The 15,396-nt window shown below is 57.5% G+C and overlaps 1 protein-coding gene across 1 annotated transcript; it reads left to right on the top strand.

Moving 5' to 3' along the window:
• The first annotated feature begins 218 nt into the window (after positions 1 to 218).
• Positions 219 to 6,357, top strand: LTO1 (LTO1 maturation factor of ABCE1). Its single transcript, XM_006210730.4, has 5 exons — positions 219 to 414; positions 1,795 to 1,900; positions 2,825 to 2,895; positions 5,802 to 5,919; positions 6,202 to 6,357. The coding sequence occupies exons 1-5, from the start codon at positions 365 to 367 to the stop codon at positions 6,268 to 6,270; spliced, it is 414 nt and encodes a 137-aa protein (XP_006210792.1). The 5' UTR covers positions 219 to 364; the 3' UTR covers positions 6,271 to 6,357.
• The last annotated feature ends 9,039 nt before the right edge of the window (positions 6,358 to 15,396 follow it).

Here is a 15,396-nt window from a genome sequence, read left to right as displayed (position 1 = left end):
TTTATGTGCTTAGATTCGTGGAAATGAGGCCCTGGGTCACCGCCCGGCACCCAGGTTGGACGCTCGGGCCGGGAACGCACTGGCCTCGGGCCGGAGCTGGGGGGCGGGGCGTAGGGGCCTCGGGGCGGGGCCGCGTCTCAGCTCAGTCCGCCCAGCGCCGGCGCCGCGCACGCGCCCTGGCCCCGCGCTGTCGCACAATGAGCCCTCCCGCGTGCCGTCCTTACCCGGCCTGCCCCACGCGGCCGCCCCCGGAAGTGGACTTCGCCTCCGCAGAAGCGGTGCGTCTGTGCCTGAGTCTCGAGTGCCTGAGGCCGCAGCGCAAGGCAGCGGAGCCCGAGGGGCAGGGGTGGGCCGGGCTGCCGCCATGGCCGGGAGTCAGGACATGTTCGACGCCATCGTGATGGCGGATGAGAGGTGAGTGGCGGGGCTGGGCCAGGACCCCCCACTCTGGTAGGTCCGCTCTCAGCTGATGGGCTGCGGCTGCTGCGGCCGCTCGGGCCTTAGGGGAGCGCGCTGTGGTCCTGAAGGCGGCCTGCACGTGAAGGTCCGAGAGACTATTGATTCTCCTTTACTCATCAGCCTCTCGGGCCAGCGTCACGTGCCCAGCTGCTCCTCCGGACCCGCCTTTCCTGTCAGGGACTGCCTCACGCATCTGCTCGGCCTGATGACTGCCTTCTCCTGGGACGCCCCGTCCTCGGGTGGGACGGACCTTTGCCATCTGGGCGCTGCCCCTTTTTCTTGTTCTTTAGTGGTAGGACATACGGCAGCATTCATGGACATGCTGATAGATGTGTCAGGTGTCATCCTTTTCTCTCCAGAGTCCCTGGGGAGCGCCTAGGGCCGTGACGAGGGGGAGCTGTTGGTTGCTTTGTGGCTGTCTTTCCAGTGCCCGGCCCACTTGAGACCTCAATAGATGTCAGTTAAGAAAGAGAGTGAATACTTAACAGTCGGTCGCTGACATTTATTTAGAGCTTGCTGTGAATTGGACACTGAGCTAAGTGTTGTACCCGAGTAAGTGATTTTAGCCCTACTTGTGAAGTAGATCCTGTTACTCACCTTATTGTTCAGATCAGGAGGCAAAGTCACTCCTGGACCACACAACCAATAAGCGGGAGCTATACACTCTGCCTCACTGAGGGCACCAGCAAACGCCTTTCACTTTGGTGACTGCAGGTTGTGATGGTGCCAATTCCACTGTGAGCCGTCGAGGTCGGAGGTGCATTCTGAACCAGGCTCCATGGTCTTGGTGCATTTTGTGGCGATGTGATGGCGTTTCCCCTGCTAGTCTACTGAGACACGATGGAAAGCCGTGTATATATGGCAGAGTTTTTTGAAGCACTTGGCCAAATAGTCTGGCTTACAGGCTCACATATCTTTGGCTCTATGACCTGGCTGCAGACTAGTCACCTGGGAGAGTTTGAAAAGTAGATTCCTGGGCCTTACTCCAGACTTAGCGAATGTGAGAGGTGAGGCTCCTGAAGTGGTGTCTTTTGAGCTTTTCCTGTGTTTTTTTGGTATTTTACCAGATATGGGAATCATGTGTTTAGCCCATGTTCCTCACTGTAGAAGCAGTAAATTGGGCTTCAGGAGGGACAGTGACTTGCCAGAGGAGAGACTCAGAAAGGGGGAAAGCTGGGATTGGAACCTAAGTTTTCTGGCTTAAATGCTATCCTTTTCCTGCTGTACTGTGTCTTGCCTCGCTGGGGCTGGGATAACGTGGAAGGGAAGAGTTTTTCCAGGAAAAATACTCTTTCTTCTTTTTGTTTGCTCAAGCTTGCTTTCTCTCTGTCACAGGTTCCATGGGGAAGGCTATCAGGAAGGCTATGAAGAAGGGAGCAGCTTGGGCATAATTGAAGGAAGACAGCATGGCACATTACACGGAGCTAAAATCGGATCTGAGGTAAGTGGGAACCCCTCCAAGATGTGATTACTTTTCTGTTACAGTTTGTTATTTCTTTTGATGATCAGTGTGATGAAGCCACCACTTCAGACCTCTTAAAATGGCAGTAGACGAGACAGAGCGTTGGTGGAGATATAGTCTTAGGACAGAACCATATTTCTGTATAGAGACAGTGAAGTTGTGTGGGCTGGAGAAAGAGAAAACCAGTCCCCCTGGCACCTCAGTTCACGTTGAGTGTTCTGGTGCTGCCTCATGTCTTAAGCCAGCTGAATGAATCCTCACCCAAAGAGTGAGTGCCCTGTGTCGTGGGGAAACGTTCCGTTTATAGTTACACTGAAATTCCCTAGAATCCACAATTTTCCTTTTCTTCTGCCCTTCGTCCTAGTTTGGCTCCAGGTCTCTTGGTGTTGGAGTTAAGTAACTCAGCCAGGATGTGGTTACTTGAAGGCTCAACTGGGGCTGGAAGAGCCACTTCTCTTATGGCTTGCTCACACAGCTGTTACCGCTGTGTGGACCTCTCTGTCCACCTGGCTGCTTGAGTGTCCTCGTGACCTTGTGCCAGTAAGCCAAGGCAGCAAGGTGGAAGTGACCTTGTCCACCGACACCTAGATTCCAGAGTCATGTGCTGCCTCTTCCTTGGTGTTTTGCTCAAACAGGCCACCCCCATACAGTTGGAGGGACTGCACAGGGCATGGATATTCGGGGTTGGGGGAGGCGGGGTGCAGTGGGACCACCTTGAAGGCTGGCCACCCCCGATGACTTGACCGTCTGACTTCTTTTGCCTGCTGCTCGACAGGTGCTTCCAGAAAAGCATAGAAGGAACACCACCCCTTCTGTTCCCACCTTTTGTTTTGAGAGCTTGATAATTAGTTCAAATATAACTTTGTTATTAATTTCACTTGTGAATGTCTTGTCAATTCACAGATCGGGTGCTACCAAGGGTTTGCTTTTGCTTGGAGAGGTCTTCTGCACAGTTGTGCCACTGAGAAAGACAGGTAAAGCCTGAGATGTCTTCCTTGTTTGGTGTCTGGACCAGGAGTTCTGGTTCCATGGTGCACTGTGACCTTGGGTGGTTAACGTTTCAGTCTTCTCATCTGTAAAATGGGGAGAATAATCAGGCCAGAGTTGAATGTTGTTGTGTGATTTACAAGAAATAGTGAATTGAAAGTGCCGGGCACATTTTTGTTGTTCAGTGAACGTCTGTTCTTCTCAAGAGTTTGCGAACCACACCTGCCTTTTCCCTGGAGGCGTTAGAGCACTGAGTGGCTGTTAGGTGCCCTGCCAGGAAAGTAGTGTTGAAATCAATGAACTCTTCTTGCTTGTCTTTCCCTTAAGCTTCTAATAAACGGAGTACAATCGTCTCGGTATGATTAAGGCTCAGAAGTGCTGACTTCGTTGTCACTGCCTTTTTAACGTAGCCAGAAGGCCTGTGGATGAGGTGGCACAGTTCAAGTGTGTAACACACATCTGGTACTTGGAAGCACTGAGTAAAGGCAGCTGTTACTTGTGTCGTTTGTAGCCTCTTGAAACTGCGCTTACTGGGCGCTGCTGCTGGAGCCCACGGACCCTGTGGCACTGGTCTTCATTCTTACGCTGGCCATGCACCCTTGCCTGAGGGGCCATCCTGCTGCTCCTGGGAGCTGACACTCGGCTTCAGCGGCCTCTGTGTCCCTGTGACGCCTGGTGGCCTTGCCTAGCCTGGGAGGGCGCGAGGAGGGTGGGTAACAGCAGGGAGGGTGGCGTCCCCCATCCATGTGACTTGTCATTTTATTTGAAATATTTTGAAATTCTAGAGTTGGCGACAGCCCCGTATTCCCACGTAAGGGGAGGGGCGCTCACGCCGGAGCCTCGGCGCTGCTGGGATGGCCTGTGCCTGCGCTGCTCTGTTTGCCTGAGCAGTTGGTAGTTGACTGGATTTGCCCATTAGCCAAGGGCCACCTTCGAAGATTTTCCTCTGGAGACTCAGTGGGAGTTGTCAGTTGGTGATCCAGTTGGGACAGAGGTTGGCAGCCCATGGTGCCACTGGGTGGTGGTCAAAGCCAAGTGCAGCTCCCCACTCTGGGCGAGAGGGGAGGTCGGGGTGCATCATCTGGGAATTCTCGGTGCAGTCTCCCCTTCTCCCCGCACTGGGCTCTGCGGCTCACAGAGGGAGCTGTACCGGGCGGGAGGGGTCCCACACCCAGGGCTGCCAACCCACGCCCCAGGGCAGGGGTCCCTAACTTCTCAAAGCCGTGCACCCCGCCTGTCAGAGGAGCCCCAGTCTGGCCTGGGGCAGCCCCACCCCTGCTGCCCCAACCCTGCCAGCAGAGCTGAGGGTCCCTTTGAAACACAATCTAAGAGCCTTTATCTTAGAGTAATGGTTCACAGGTTTTTGGATTTTGTAAGTCTACAATTTTTTAAAACTCGGTAGAAGGCTGACGGAGCATCTTCCGCTTCGTTAATGCTCCAAGTGAGGGTGTGAACGAGAAACGCCTGCTGTCTGCTTCCTCATCCAGAAGGACAAGGGGCTTTTCACCCCGGAGGCACCATGGGGAGCACAGTGTCTCCCACTGAAGGCTGGTTCCCCGTTGGGTGGCTGGCCCTTTCTGATCCCTGATACGCGACTCTCCCTTCCCGAGCCTGGCGAAGCCTGCGGCCCTGCTCTCAGCCAGGGCTGAGCCCCGGGGCTCTGTGCCCACGTTTCCTCACGCCGACTGCGAGCAGGTCACACTCTCCTGACACGCACTGGCTCTGACCGTGCGTTGGGCTGGGTGTGTTTGGAGCAGCTTCACTGACGAGGAGAAGGGAGGGTCCGTCGAGACTTACAGTTGGAAGCAGTGGTGTTCTTCGCGGGGCGCCGGGACATTTCCCACGTGTCGGCATCTGCCTTCCGTCTCCCAGGAAACCAAGCGCTTTGTTGCTCTAACTGACTCGCTTTGACCTTTTGCGGTTTTGTGTTTTCTCTGAAAGGTGGCCATCGTAGTTTGTAAACTGATTTAAAAATGTGAGCCAGTCCTGGTCCCTTTAAATTACTGTCGATTCATCTGAGGGATGAGTCCTTGAAGGTTCTGTGGATCAGCTCTCTAGCCCTCTCCTGACACCCAAGTGATCAGATGTGGTCTAAGGGAGGCTGCTCGCAGGGTCCTTGTATGTGACCCAGAAGAGCACCTAAATGAATCGTTTTTAACCACCACCACCCCACCACCACTGAACGGGGGCCCCAGCCCCCAGGACCTGGTGGAAGTGAGGAGACGAACGTTTATTGAGCACCTGCTCTGTGGTAGGTTCTGGGCTTTGCTGGGATCATCGATCCCATGGAAGCCCGTGAGGTTCTGTCATCGCCCCGTTTGACAAATGAGGACGCCGAGGCTTGGAGAAGCGAAATCCCTGGGAGTCTGGGGGTGGTCGTGCTCCCTTCCGGCCGCCTCCCCAGGGGAGCTCTTGGTCTCCTGGGGGAAGGGGAGTTGAACTGGAACACCAGGTGCTGGTTGCTGCCCTTCAGAGGGAGAGGCTTGCGAGTTTACCGGCTGCTGACCTCCCCGAGGCTGTGAGCGGGAAGGTGTGGGACCCTGGAAACTCCCCAGCTCAGAGCTCGTGGTCATGCCGGGAGCTCTCTCCTGTCTGGTTCTGTCTGCTCCCGGGTCAGACCCGCGGGGGAGCGGTGGGCCTGCTAGTTGTCAGATGCTGGGCCACGGGCCTGGGGCGGAGGCCTCCCTGCAAGCTCAGTACACACCTGAGGTGGAGAAGCGCTGATGGGGCCAGGTGGGTAAATGTCGTTCAGCGTGGTGAGGATGTTAGTCACTGGCTTCTAAGCGCAGGCACGCCCCGCACGCCGCTGCCTTAAGGTGAGTGGCAGCGTCGTCACGCAAGCTGAGCCCGTTTTGCACAAGGGACTAAAAGTCTTTATTTCTGTGTTTTTCAGCAAAAAATTGAAGGTCTTAGAATCGCTGATTGGAATGATTCAGAAATTCCCTTATGATGACCCTACTTACGATAAACTTCACGAAGACTTAGATAGAATTAGAGGAAAATTTAAGCAGGTTGGTGTCCTGTGTGTTTCTTTTTGCTGGGGCGCCTTTCTCAGACATGGCTGGGCCAGTCCCTGGGGCTCACTTTGCTCGTGGTTTTGGGGCTGCATGTGCTGTATGGATGGTCAGTAAAAGCAAGTCGTTTTGCATCTTGATGTAAGAAAACCCACGATGGTCTGTGGAACAGGTGTTAGAACTGCTTTAAGGGTCGGCGACCTGGACGAGGGAAGCTGCAGCAAGAGAGAGCATTATGTTCTAGTTTTAAAAACCATCCTTTTGCTTTTGTGTCTTCAGCTTTGTTCATTGCTAAATGTTCAGCCGGACTTTAAAATTAGTGCAGAAGGTTCTGGACTTTCGTTCTGAGGATGACAGATGAACAAAGACGAAACATCAAGGAACAGATGTCCGTATGTTAAGTGTTTCAAAATGTGATTAAAGGCAAGACAATGACGGGGTATTCATTGTTTTGCGGGGAGGGTTCCAGCTTGGCTGGTGAAAGGGCTTCCTTCCCCCAGGGTCTGCCTGTGTCGCCTGGGCACCCCCGACGGGGCCCCTCTGCACAAGCCTGTGCTTTGTTGGGCCCCGTCTGCTCCGTGGTCTGAATGCGGCCCTGGCAGAGTGCTCGCGGGGCTGCGCACTTCTGGTCCAGAGTCCAGCCCGCCGGCCTCAGGGGTTCTTGGCACCTGGCGGCCTGGCTGGATCTAGAGTGGGCTTGGCTCTGGATGTGGTCACTGCCGGAGCCTCGGGCAGTGCGCAGAAGAACGATTTTAAAACCAAGAGCGGCAGAGTCGACAGGAAGTAAGTTACCGAAAGTGGTGGTGAGAAGTGTGGCGTCTGGCCAACCCTCAGGCGCCGGCGCTGGTGACATGCTTCCTGCCTGCTGTTCAGTCCTTCAGGACCCCCGAGGCGGGTGTCACTACCGCTTTACAGATGGGAACACCGGGGCCCAAGAGACTGCCTCGCCTGAGGGCGGCGGCAGCAGAGCTGGGACTCTGACCCCAGTGCCCGCCTCTCACCACTGTCTGGAGCTGCCTGTTCTGAAAGCCACAAACTCGGGGTCTCTGCCCACAGGTCCCCGCTGTGCTCCCTGGAGTGTCCCTTGTGGCCAGCCGACAGGGAGAGAGGCCAGCGGGTCCCAAGGGAGCCGGGACACGCTCTTGCTGTCTCCAGGCGGGTGGGGCTTGGCAGCATTGAAAACGGTTGAGGGGAGGATGTTTTAAACTGGACGCTGAACACGGGCTGCAGTCTACCTGCAGAAGCTTTGGGAGCCCGGATGCTGTGTTCTCCTGAGTGTGAGTCCTTCTGTCTTCTATCTTCTGCTCGTACTCAACAGGCGTCGTCTCTACACGGTGAGGCACAGGCTGGGGAGCGGGTTTCCCCATCAGATCAGTCTCTGCTGCCATGAGGGGTGCGTGATCATTTCTCTGCACGTGACGGCCCACGTCCAGGCCCCAGGACTCTCCCCATTCACCTGCTCCCAGCCCAGGGAGCAGATCTGGCAGCGATGGGTGAGATTAACGAGGGGTAGCTGTGGATCCGCTCCAGATTTCAGAATCATCGTGTCTGAGTGAGCTGTGCTTCCCCGGTGTGCGGCAGGGTCTGAGGCCTGGCTGGCGTCCTCGCCCGGTGCCAAGATAGAAATGGCTTTTAGCTGTTGAAGGACAGGCCCTGGCCTCCGTCCTGCTCAGCGGTTTTCCGTGTGGGTTGCTGGATGTCCGGTCTGCGGCTGCACCTCAGTCTTGGGGAGCCCAGGGCTGCGTCCACGGCCTCAGAGGCGCCTTCGTCACAGAGACCAACGGCCTGTGGGATCCAGGGGCTTCTGTTGTGGTTTTCCTTGGTGGGTTTTGTGTTTTCCAAGCTACCTGTTCTGATAATGTATTCTTTTTATAATTGGAGAGAAAAATAAATAGCATGTTTTAAAGCAAAAGGCTGTCTGGGACCATTTATGATGCCACGTCCCGCGAATTCATTCCTCAGTCGTGGGATTTGGGATTGAGGTACAAGGAGGGCCCTCGGCAGGCCAGCACCAGGCAGCCTCCTGTGCGTTTTCTTAGCCCGTGGAGAAACAGCTACTGTGAGAAAGTGATGCCCCTGATGTGCAGGAAAGGCTCAGATCCTGCTCCCCATGGCTGGCGCCCTGCCCGCGTGTATTACTCATCTCTCCTGCCCCAAACCTCGCTCTCTCCCCACCTCTACCCGCCCCAAGCTCAGCCTCTCCCATGCCAGGTGTTACCGGGAACAGCCGGCAGCTCCTTTCTCCTCTCCCCGTCACCTGGGACCAGGCTGCCTCCCTGATGTTCAGGGTCCCTGGACACCGGACTTGACCTGTGCTGGCCCAGCTCCTTCTTGGAGGGCGAGACCCAGTTTCCAGGAACCCTTGGTGGCCGAGAAGACGTCCTGGGTTACAGTACAGACAGAGCCTGCCTTCCTGTCTCTCCCACACTGTCCCAGGGAATGCCACCTGCGGAGACGTGGTCAGGAGAGCTTGCTGGCTGATGAGATGATGGAGGAAGTCCTGTATCCTGGGAGCTTCTGGGAAAGGTTGCACGACTCTCCTGAGAAGGTATCTCTTTTGGAAGTTGTCCCACAGGGATGTGACACCTGGAGATACGACAGGCACCTTGCAGCTGGCTCAAGACGGAGCCACACCTGGGCATGGCCGAGCCAGGCTGTAGGGCACCCGGCGGTGATGACGGCGTGGAGCAGCTGTGCTGACCAGCCCCGTATGTGAGCTGGTGAGCGTGCTGGTTCAGGGCCGCTTGGGTAGGGCGTCCGTTGTGGGCAGCACAGGCCTCCTGCTTGCCCCCTCCCCCGGCCCACTCCCTCCCATCCCTTCCTGTCCACCTGGACCGTCGGGTATAACCTTTTCCAGATGGACCTGGAGTGCAGGAGCTCGCTGGTTGGGTTTCATCCCTTTTGAGGGGCTCGTGGGTTTCCCAGGGCTTCGGCCTGCTCGCTCTTGCCTGTTGGAAACTCCAGGAGTTTTGTGTCAGGCCAGGCGGTTGTAACAGATGCCACACGCTGGGCGCCTTAAACAGCAGATACTTTCTCACAATTCTGGAGGCTGTGATCCAGGGGTGGGCAGGGCCGGCTCCTCCCTAGGCCTCTCCTCAGCGTGGAGACGGCTGTCTCACCCCCATGTCCTCATGTGGTCGTCCCTCGGCGTGTGTCTGTCCTCTTAAGGACCCCGTTCTGTTGGATGAAGGCCCCATCTCCAAGTACAGTCTCGTTCTCAGGGCTCCAGTGTGCATTTGTGGGGCGGGGACACAGTTCAGCCCATAGTAGCCGCCCTGTCTGGCTGCCTGGGCAGACTGTTAACTTGGGAGAGAAAAAAGCCTTTTCACTTAAAAGTTGAAGTTCATTTTCTTTTTCCTAGAACATTAGTCATTGGGAATAAACAGACAAATCAGCGCTTCACCTAAGCGTCCCACTTTGGGGCTGCACTGTCCGGGGCGCCGTGGTGGCTGAAGGGAACACCAGCCTCAGGCCAGTTGCAGGCCGGGGCACTCACTGTTTTTTATTTTTTTGTTTTGTTTTTTTTTTTAAGTTGAAGTATAGTTGATTTACACTGCTGTGTTAGTTTCTGGTGTACAGCATAGCGATTCAGATATATATATCTGAATATATATGTCCTTTTCCGTTTTCTTTTTCATTGTCGGTTATTACGAGATACTGAGTATAGTTCTCTGTGCTGTACAGTAGGACCTTCTTGTTTATTGGACGCTGGCTTTTTATTTATTTTACATTCCGTCCATTGTTTTTCCCCACCCGGTGGTGAGAAAAAAATGAAATGATTTGGAGGAAGAGATAAGAAGCCTTATTTACCGAGTGGCTGCTCAGTGGCTGCTCAGGGCTGCCTTGACCTCCCTCAGACACTAACCCTGGGAGGCGGGGCTGCTGCCCCCACCTCACAGATGGAGGCTCGGGGCCCCCAGTCGACTTGAGTGACATGCCGACGGTCGACGGTCGCAGTAAGTGGCTGACCTCAGGCCTCACTAAGCACAGCGGGGGCTCTAGCAGTTTGCCTAAATTATCCTTAGCCAGAACAGAGCCTCATTTTTCTGATGATTTGCAGCCTGTCTTTGTGACCAGTCTTGCATCTAGTGGATCTAGGCAGAGACAGATGGATTTATGGGAAGGGCCCCTGGCTGGCTGCAATAGGAGAGGCAGGGACTGAATGGGCTCACTGAGGGCTGGATGGGGCACCTGGAGAGCCTGGAGGTGTGTGCGTGGTGTGGGGTGCTCAGCTCTGCCTGGGGAAAAAGGGAGTGGAAAAGTGGGTGGGGAGACTTCCTGGAGGAGGTGACCTTGGCATGACTGGCTTTGTGAGCTTTCATCTGAGCTCAGCACCACAGAGAATCTCTCTCTTGCCCTACCTGAAACTCTGTGACTCAGAGAGATCGAAACCTGTAAGTAACAGGTGAGGCCATCCCAGCTCCACAGTTACTCCAGTCCCTGAGGAATGAGGTGAGGAACTGGTCTGCGGCTCAGGAAACTAGAATCACCAAACAAGTACGATTGATCTGAGAAAAGCAGGCAATGTTTTCAAGAGTCTTGCAGTTGCTGGTTAAGCCCCCAGAGGGGCAGAGGCCTGTCCAAGCCGCCAAGACTAGGGAGCTCAGCTGGGGCTTCCCTGTTCCGAGAAGGAAAGTCACTCCTTGCCCGTGAACTTCTCCATCGCCTTTTCTTCGGGGCTGATTGAATTCCGCACCTGACATCCAGGCCCTTGCTGGCCTGTCCCTCGGGGGCCCCCGCGGGGACAGCACTTTGGCCACACCTCCCCGGTGCCCTTCGCCAGGTCAGCAGGGCCTCGGGCCCCCGGGGTTGCAGGGACACTGAATGCGATCTCGTTTCCACCCGCTCGGGCGTGTGACGGGCCGGGGGCCCCGAGCGCCTGACAAATGGCCATTGAACTGAAGACTTAGGGGTGGGCTGTTTCCATCCTTTCTGCAAGGACTGATCGAGCTTCCGTTGTTGTCAGTGGGTGTGGGCCCTGAAGTCACAGGGCCTCGGGAGCGTGCTCCCTGGCTCTGAGGGTTCAGACACCTTGGGGTGGGGTGCTGATCGTGTCCCCTGAGGGGTCTGATGAAGTCCTGGCCCCTGGTGCTGTGAATGTGTCCTTATTTAGAAATGGAGTATTTGCAGGTGTGGCCTAGGGGCAGTTAAGGGGGGTTGTACTAGCGGTGGGTGGCCCCTCAGCTCGCTGCCTGTGCCCTTGAGGAGGAGAAGGCCGCGTGAGGACAGGTACACAGGACACACAGCCATGCTCGGGCAGAGGCCAAGACCAGAGGGATGCGGCTCCAAGCCAAGGAACGCCAGGGGTTGCCGGCAGCCAGCAGAGCCGAAGGGGGCGGAGGGCCCTGCCGACGCCTTGCCTTCAGTCTTCTGGCCTCCAGGACTCTGGGAGAATCGGTTCCTGTTGTTTTAGCCACCCAGGCAGTGGTCAGTTGTGCCGGCACCCCCAGGACACTGATGCGAGGTCTAGGCTGTCATTTGCCTGTCTGCAGAGCGAAGATACTGGACAGGTGATGTCCAGACCCTTCTTCCTCGCCTGGCATGGGGATTGGTGTTGGGGCTTCCCCAGGGGATTTGCCTCAGCTTCCTTGTCTCGGGTGCTCTAAGGAGCCAGTGGCAGGTGGCACCCGCACCCCAGAAAGACGCTGTTGTCTCAAGGCACAGGAGCCCCCTTGGCTCCATTCCCCTGAGAGGCTGCTGCCTTCGGGGGGGGGGGCTCTGCTGATTCTGTATGTGGGCTGACACGGGGTCCACCAGTGAAGGCTGGCTTGAACCTCTCCGCCGGTCTCAGCCCCTGCAGGGCCCTGGACCCTGTTGTTTATATCAGTAAGACGTACTTAACCTAGAAAAGGGAGAAAACCCGCACGTGGTGTAACAGTTAAGAGGCTTTGAAAACCAGATGTCAGAGTCTATGTCAAAGGGACTTGAACAGCGAGGAACAGTGATGGCTCCTGGAACAAAAGGGAGGCCTGAGCCAGCAACTTGTCTGGGGGTCTGGTACCCCCCATCTCCTTGCATGACTGGCCTCACACTCAGGCTCCAGCCGGTGGCCCTTCTCAGGGCAGCAGAAGAGCTGTGCCGGCCCCCAGGAGACCTCAGCGACAGAGGGGATGCTGCCTGTTCCAGAAGCTCCGGAAAATACCTCCCCGGATCTCGGTGGCTGTCAGACTTCACATCCACCCTTGAACCTGCCGCTCTGTCCCAGGAGGCGGGTGTGCTGTTGGCTTTGAGCCCATCGGCATCTGTCCTGGAGCTGGGGTGGGGTCAGTCCCACCCGAGCCGCATAGCTGAGAATGGTGGGCTCTGTCGAGAAACAGCTGGGTGCTGTCAACACCAGGAGAGGGGTTGGCGCTGGCACGGAGTCCAGGATGGCCAGCTCTATGAGCTGGAAGGGGAAAAGGAAGACGGCCTTGATGCCACCACCTGGGGGGACCACGTTTGCGTGTTGGGGCCTTTTTCTATGCCTGGATGATGCATGAGATGATGGTGCTAGTCCCACTGAAGAGACGGTGACATTGAGTGATAACTGTGTACCAGGTGCTGTGTGCTTCATGAACATCAAGCCCCCAGTCCTTCTGTCACCCCAGGAGGCGTTCACTGAGCAGAGGTGGACCGAGCCCCGCTTCCGTGCTGGGCACATCATGGGTACCAGGCTGCCCTCCCTGGAGCTTCTGTTCTTATAGACATGACCGTCCCCGTTTTATGGGTGAGAAAATTGAGTCTCGGTAGGTGAGTTCCTGGCTGTGGGATCCTGGCTCAGTCACATCACCTTTCTGGGCCCCAGTTTACTTGTCCACAACAGGGGTCAGCTACTTGCCCCCCTCAGCCCGGATCCAGCCCACTGCCCATCTTGGTGGATGAGTCCTGACCGGCGCATGGCTGTGCCCCTTCCTGTCCTGCCCTCTGTGGCCGCCCTGGCTCCACATGGTGGAGTCGAGGCGTTGGGTGGAGACTGCTGGGGCCAGCAAAACCCAGAGCACTCACGATCTGGCCTTTTGTGGTAGAGCCTGCTGGCCCTTGACCTAGAAGAGGAGGATAATTGTACCTGCATGAGCGAACGTGGGCTCCGCGAGGCCCTCTCCCCAGGGTGTCCCCTGCCTGTCGCCAACCCCTTGGGTTTGTTTCAGGATCCAGGGAGAAATGGTGTGTTTGACACTTAGCACAATGCCTGGTACCCTATACGGGCTCCTTGAACTTGAGCTATTATCCTCCTGCGATGGAACGAGGGAGGGCGGGCCTGGGGTCCAGAATGTGGGACGACCCTCCACCCAGATCAGTGTGCTCTGGAGACCGACCGCCCTGGGGAGGCCGTCTCAGCTGCTGGGAGCTGAAACTTGAAAGGATTAGCAGACGCTGCCGTCTTGGTAGGCTCAGGGCTGACGGCAGCCTTCAGCGGAGAGCTTCCCTGTCCCCCGGTGAGCCCCTGTGAGTGGCAGTGACAGCGCCCCCGGATGTGGGCCTCAGGCCTGCGGCCCCAGAGCTGCCCGCCCACCGGCCGCGGCTATTGTCTGCTGGCCGCGGTGTGGCTCAGGGCAGGGGCCTGTGGGCAGGGGGACTGTGGGAACGGATTAGAGGCCAGGGGCTTGCGTCCCCCCTGCATAAACTCCTGATCAAAGGCATTCCTGGGATGACAGAGCCTGTGTGCTGCAGAAGCCAGGCCAGGCCAGGCCAGCCCAGCGTGCGGGACACACGCCCTGCGTAGTCGCCCCCGGGAGCCCATCCTGCAGCGCCAACGGCTGGGATTGGCCTCGTGGTGGGATGGCTGTCCCCCACCACATGCAGAGCCAGCCCCGGCTTCCAGGAGGGACAGGCTGGGGGGTGGTCGCCCACCTCTGCAAGCGTGCCTCTGCCTCTCATCTGTGGACCTGGCAGGGAACTGACTGGCTTTAGCTCCCACGCTGTGTCCTGGGGCCTACTGGGCCTTGTCAGACAATGAGATGCTGCCTGGCCCCTGGGGAGCCTCCCAGTCCCAGATTCCTCACAGCCGAGGGCCTGCCCCCTGCACTCGGGTCAGGCAGGGCCTGGCCTCTGCGACTCACAAAGCCTGGAGTTCCTCCGCACAGCTCCACTCCTGAGCACCCACTGTGTGCAGGCGGGGAGCAGGGGCGGGGAGGGGTGGAGAGCGGGTGGGGGGAGTTGGAGGCTGGCAGAGAAGGATCAGTGAGACTGGCTGTCTTCAAGGGCTTACGAAACACGTGTGATGGTTCCGGGACCACCCGGAGCCACCTGTCTGGGGCCAGGGTGGGGACTGCCTGTAGAAGATCTCACATGAGCCTGAGGGAGAGCAGAGGGGGAGGGACTTCAGGCACCGCACTGGAGGTTGGAAGTGGTCTGGGGTGAGGCTGGGGGAGACAGGCCAGATCCCAGGACCCTGGATGGAGCTGGAAGGAGCTAAAAGCCCTAGGAGGGTCTGGCAGAGGCTGCCTGGGAGGCAGGAAGACCCCCGGTGAACCAGAGGGCCCGAGAGGGAACAGGGGTTCGGGCTGCCGGGAGTGGGCAGTGGAGGGTGCTGCTGGAAGCCTTTGTCTCAGAAGTCCCTCAGAAGCCAGCTTTATGTTTGCCGTCTGCATGGGGCAGTCACCCCCCCTGCCACCAGGGTATGAGGCCTTGGCTGCCACCCCACGAGGGGACACAGCTGCCCAAGGTAATATCTGTGGTCTGAGAGGTCAGTGCCCACGGCATAACCAAGAGGCGCCCACTGACCCCTCCTCCCGGGGGCTTCACAGCTGGAGAGACGGCCCTGGGGGACTTGGGGCCCTCCTCACTCAGCCCAAGCCCAAACCCTCTGTGTACTTACGGCCACGCATCGTGTCCCATCCTGGCTTCCTCCCTCTGCACCCCCTGCCCTGCCACCCCTCGTCCCCTCTGCACCCTCACTCCCTCTTCCTTCCCACTGTCTGACCCCCCAGCCTACAAATAGGTCTTCCATCTGAAACATCAGAAACCGTGAAACAGCCCCATGGGCCTGGCCTCCTGTGTGTAGAGCGGGCGGCTCTCCCGCCTCCTCTGCCTGGATTCTTGCTTGAATTTAATACAGCCAGAATATTACTCCTGGTCCTCCTGAAACTGCTCCTCAGGGTACCCCGAGGCCACCGCTTGGGCCCTGCTACACGCATGTGGTCTGGGGAGACAGACCATCGATGTCACCAGGCACCCCTGGTTCTCCCCATGCTGACACAGATGGCGTGTCCCTGGGACTGCACCACCGCAATGCTGCAGTCATCGGGCACCTGGCCTTCAGGGCGCCTCCTGCGGCTCCGACTGTCCCCGGTCTCCTGCTGTGTGGGACTCCTTTCTGGGCACCCTGCAGGCTCCAGGGCAGGGGCCTGGCCTCACATCCCATCTGCCCTGCCTGGGGCTGGCGCCCTGACCTCGTGGGATCCCCCCGGACAGGTGGCGCTTCCTAAAGGCTGGAGTGAACTGACCTGACAAGGAGGGACATCCTTGGCATGTGACCTGGCCCGCCTCCTGGCT

Source organism: Vicugna pacos, chromosome 10 (genome assembly GCF_048564905.1).
Source record: "Vicugna pacos chromosome 10, VicPac4, whole genome shotgun sequence".
NCBI classification, from domain to species: Eukaryota; Metazoa; Chordata; class Mammalia; order Artiodactyla; family Camelidae; genus Vicugna; species Vicugna pacos.
This window is presented reverse-complemented; position numbering and strand designations above follow the sequence as displayed.

Coding starts and splice junctions, on each gene's coding strand:
- LTO1 (XM_006210730.4), top strand. CDS start 365: ATGGCCGGGAGTCAGGACATGTTCGACGCCATCGTGATGGCGGATGAG. Junction 415..1,794: donor ATCGTGATGGCGGATGAGAG/GTGAGTGGCGGG, acceptor TCTCTGTCACAG/GTTCCATGGGGAAGGCTATC. Junction 2,896..5,801: donor TGTGCCACTGAGAAAGACAG/GTAAAGCCTGAG, acceptor TGTGTTTTTCAG/CAAAAAATTGAAGGTCTTAG.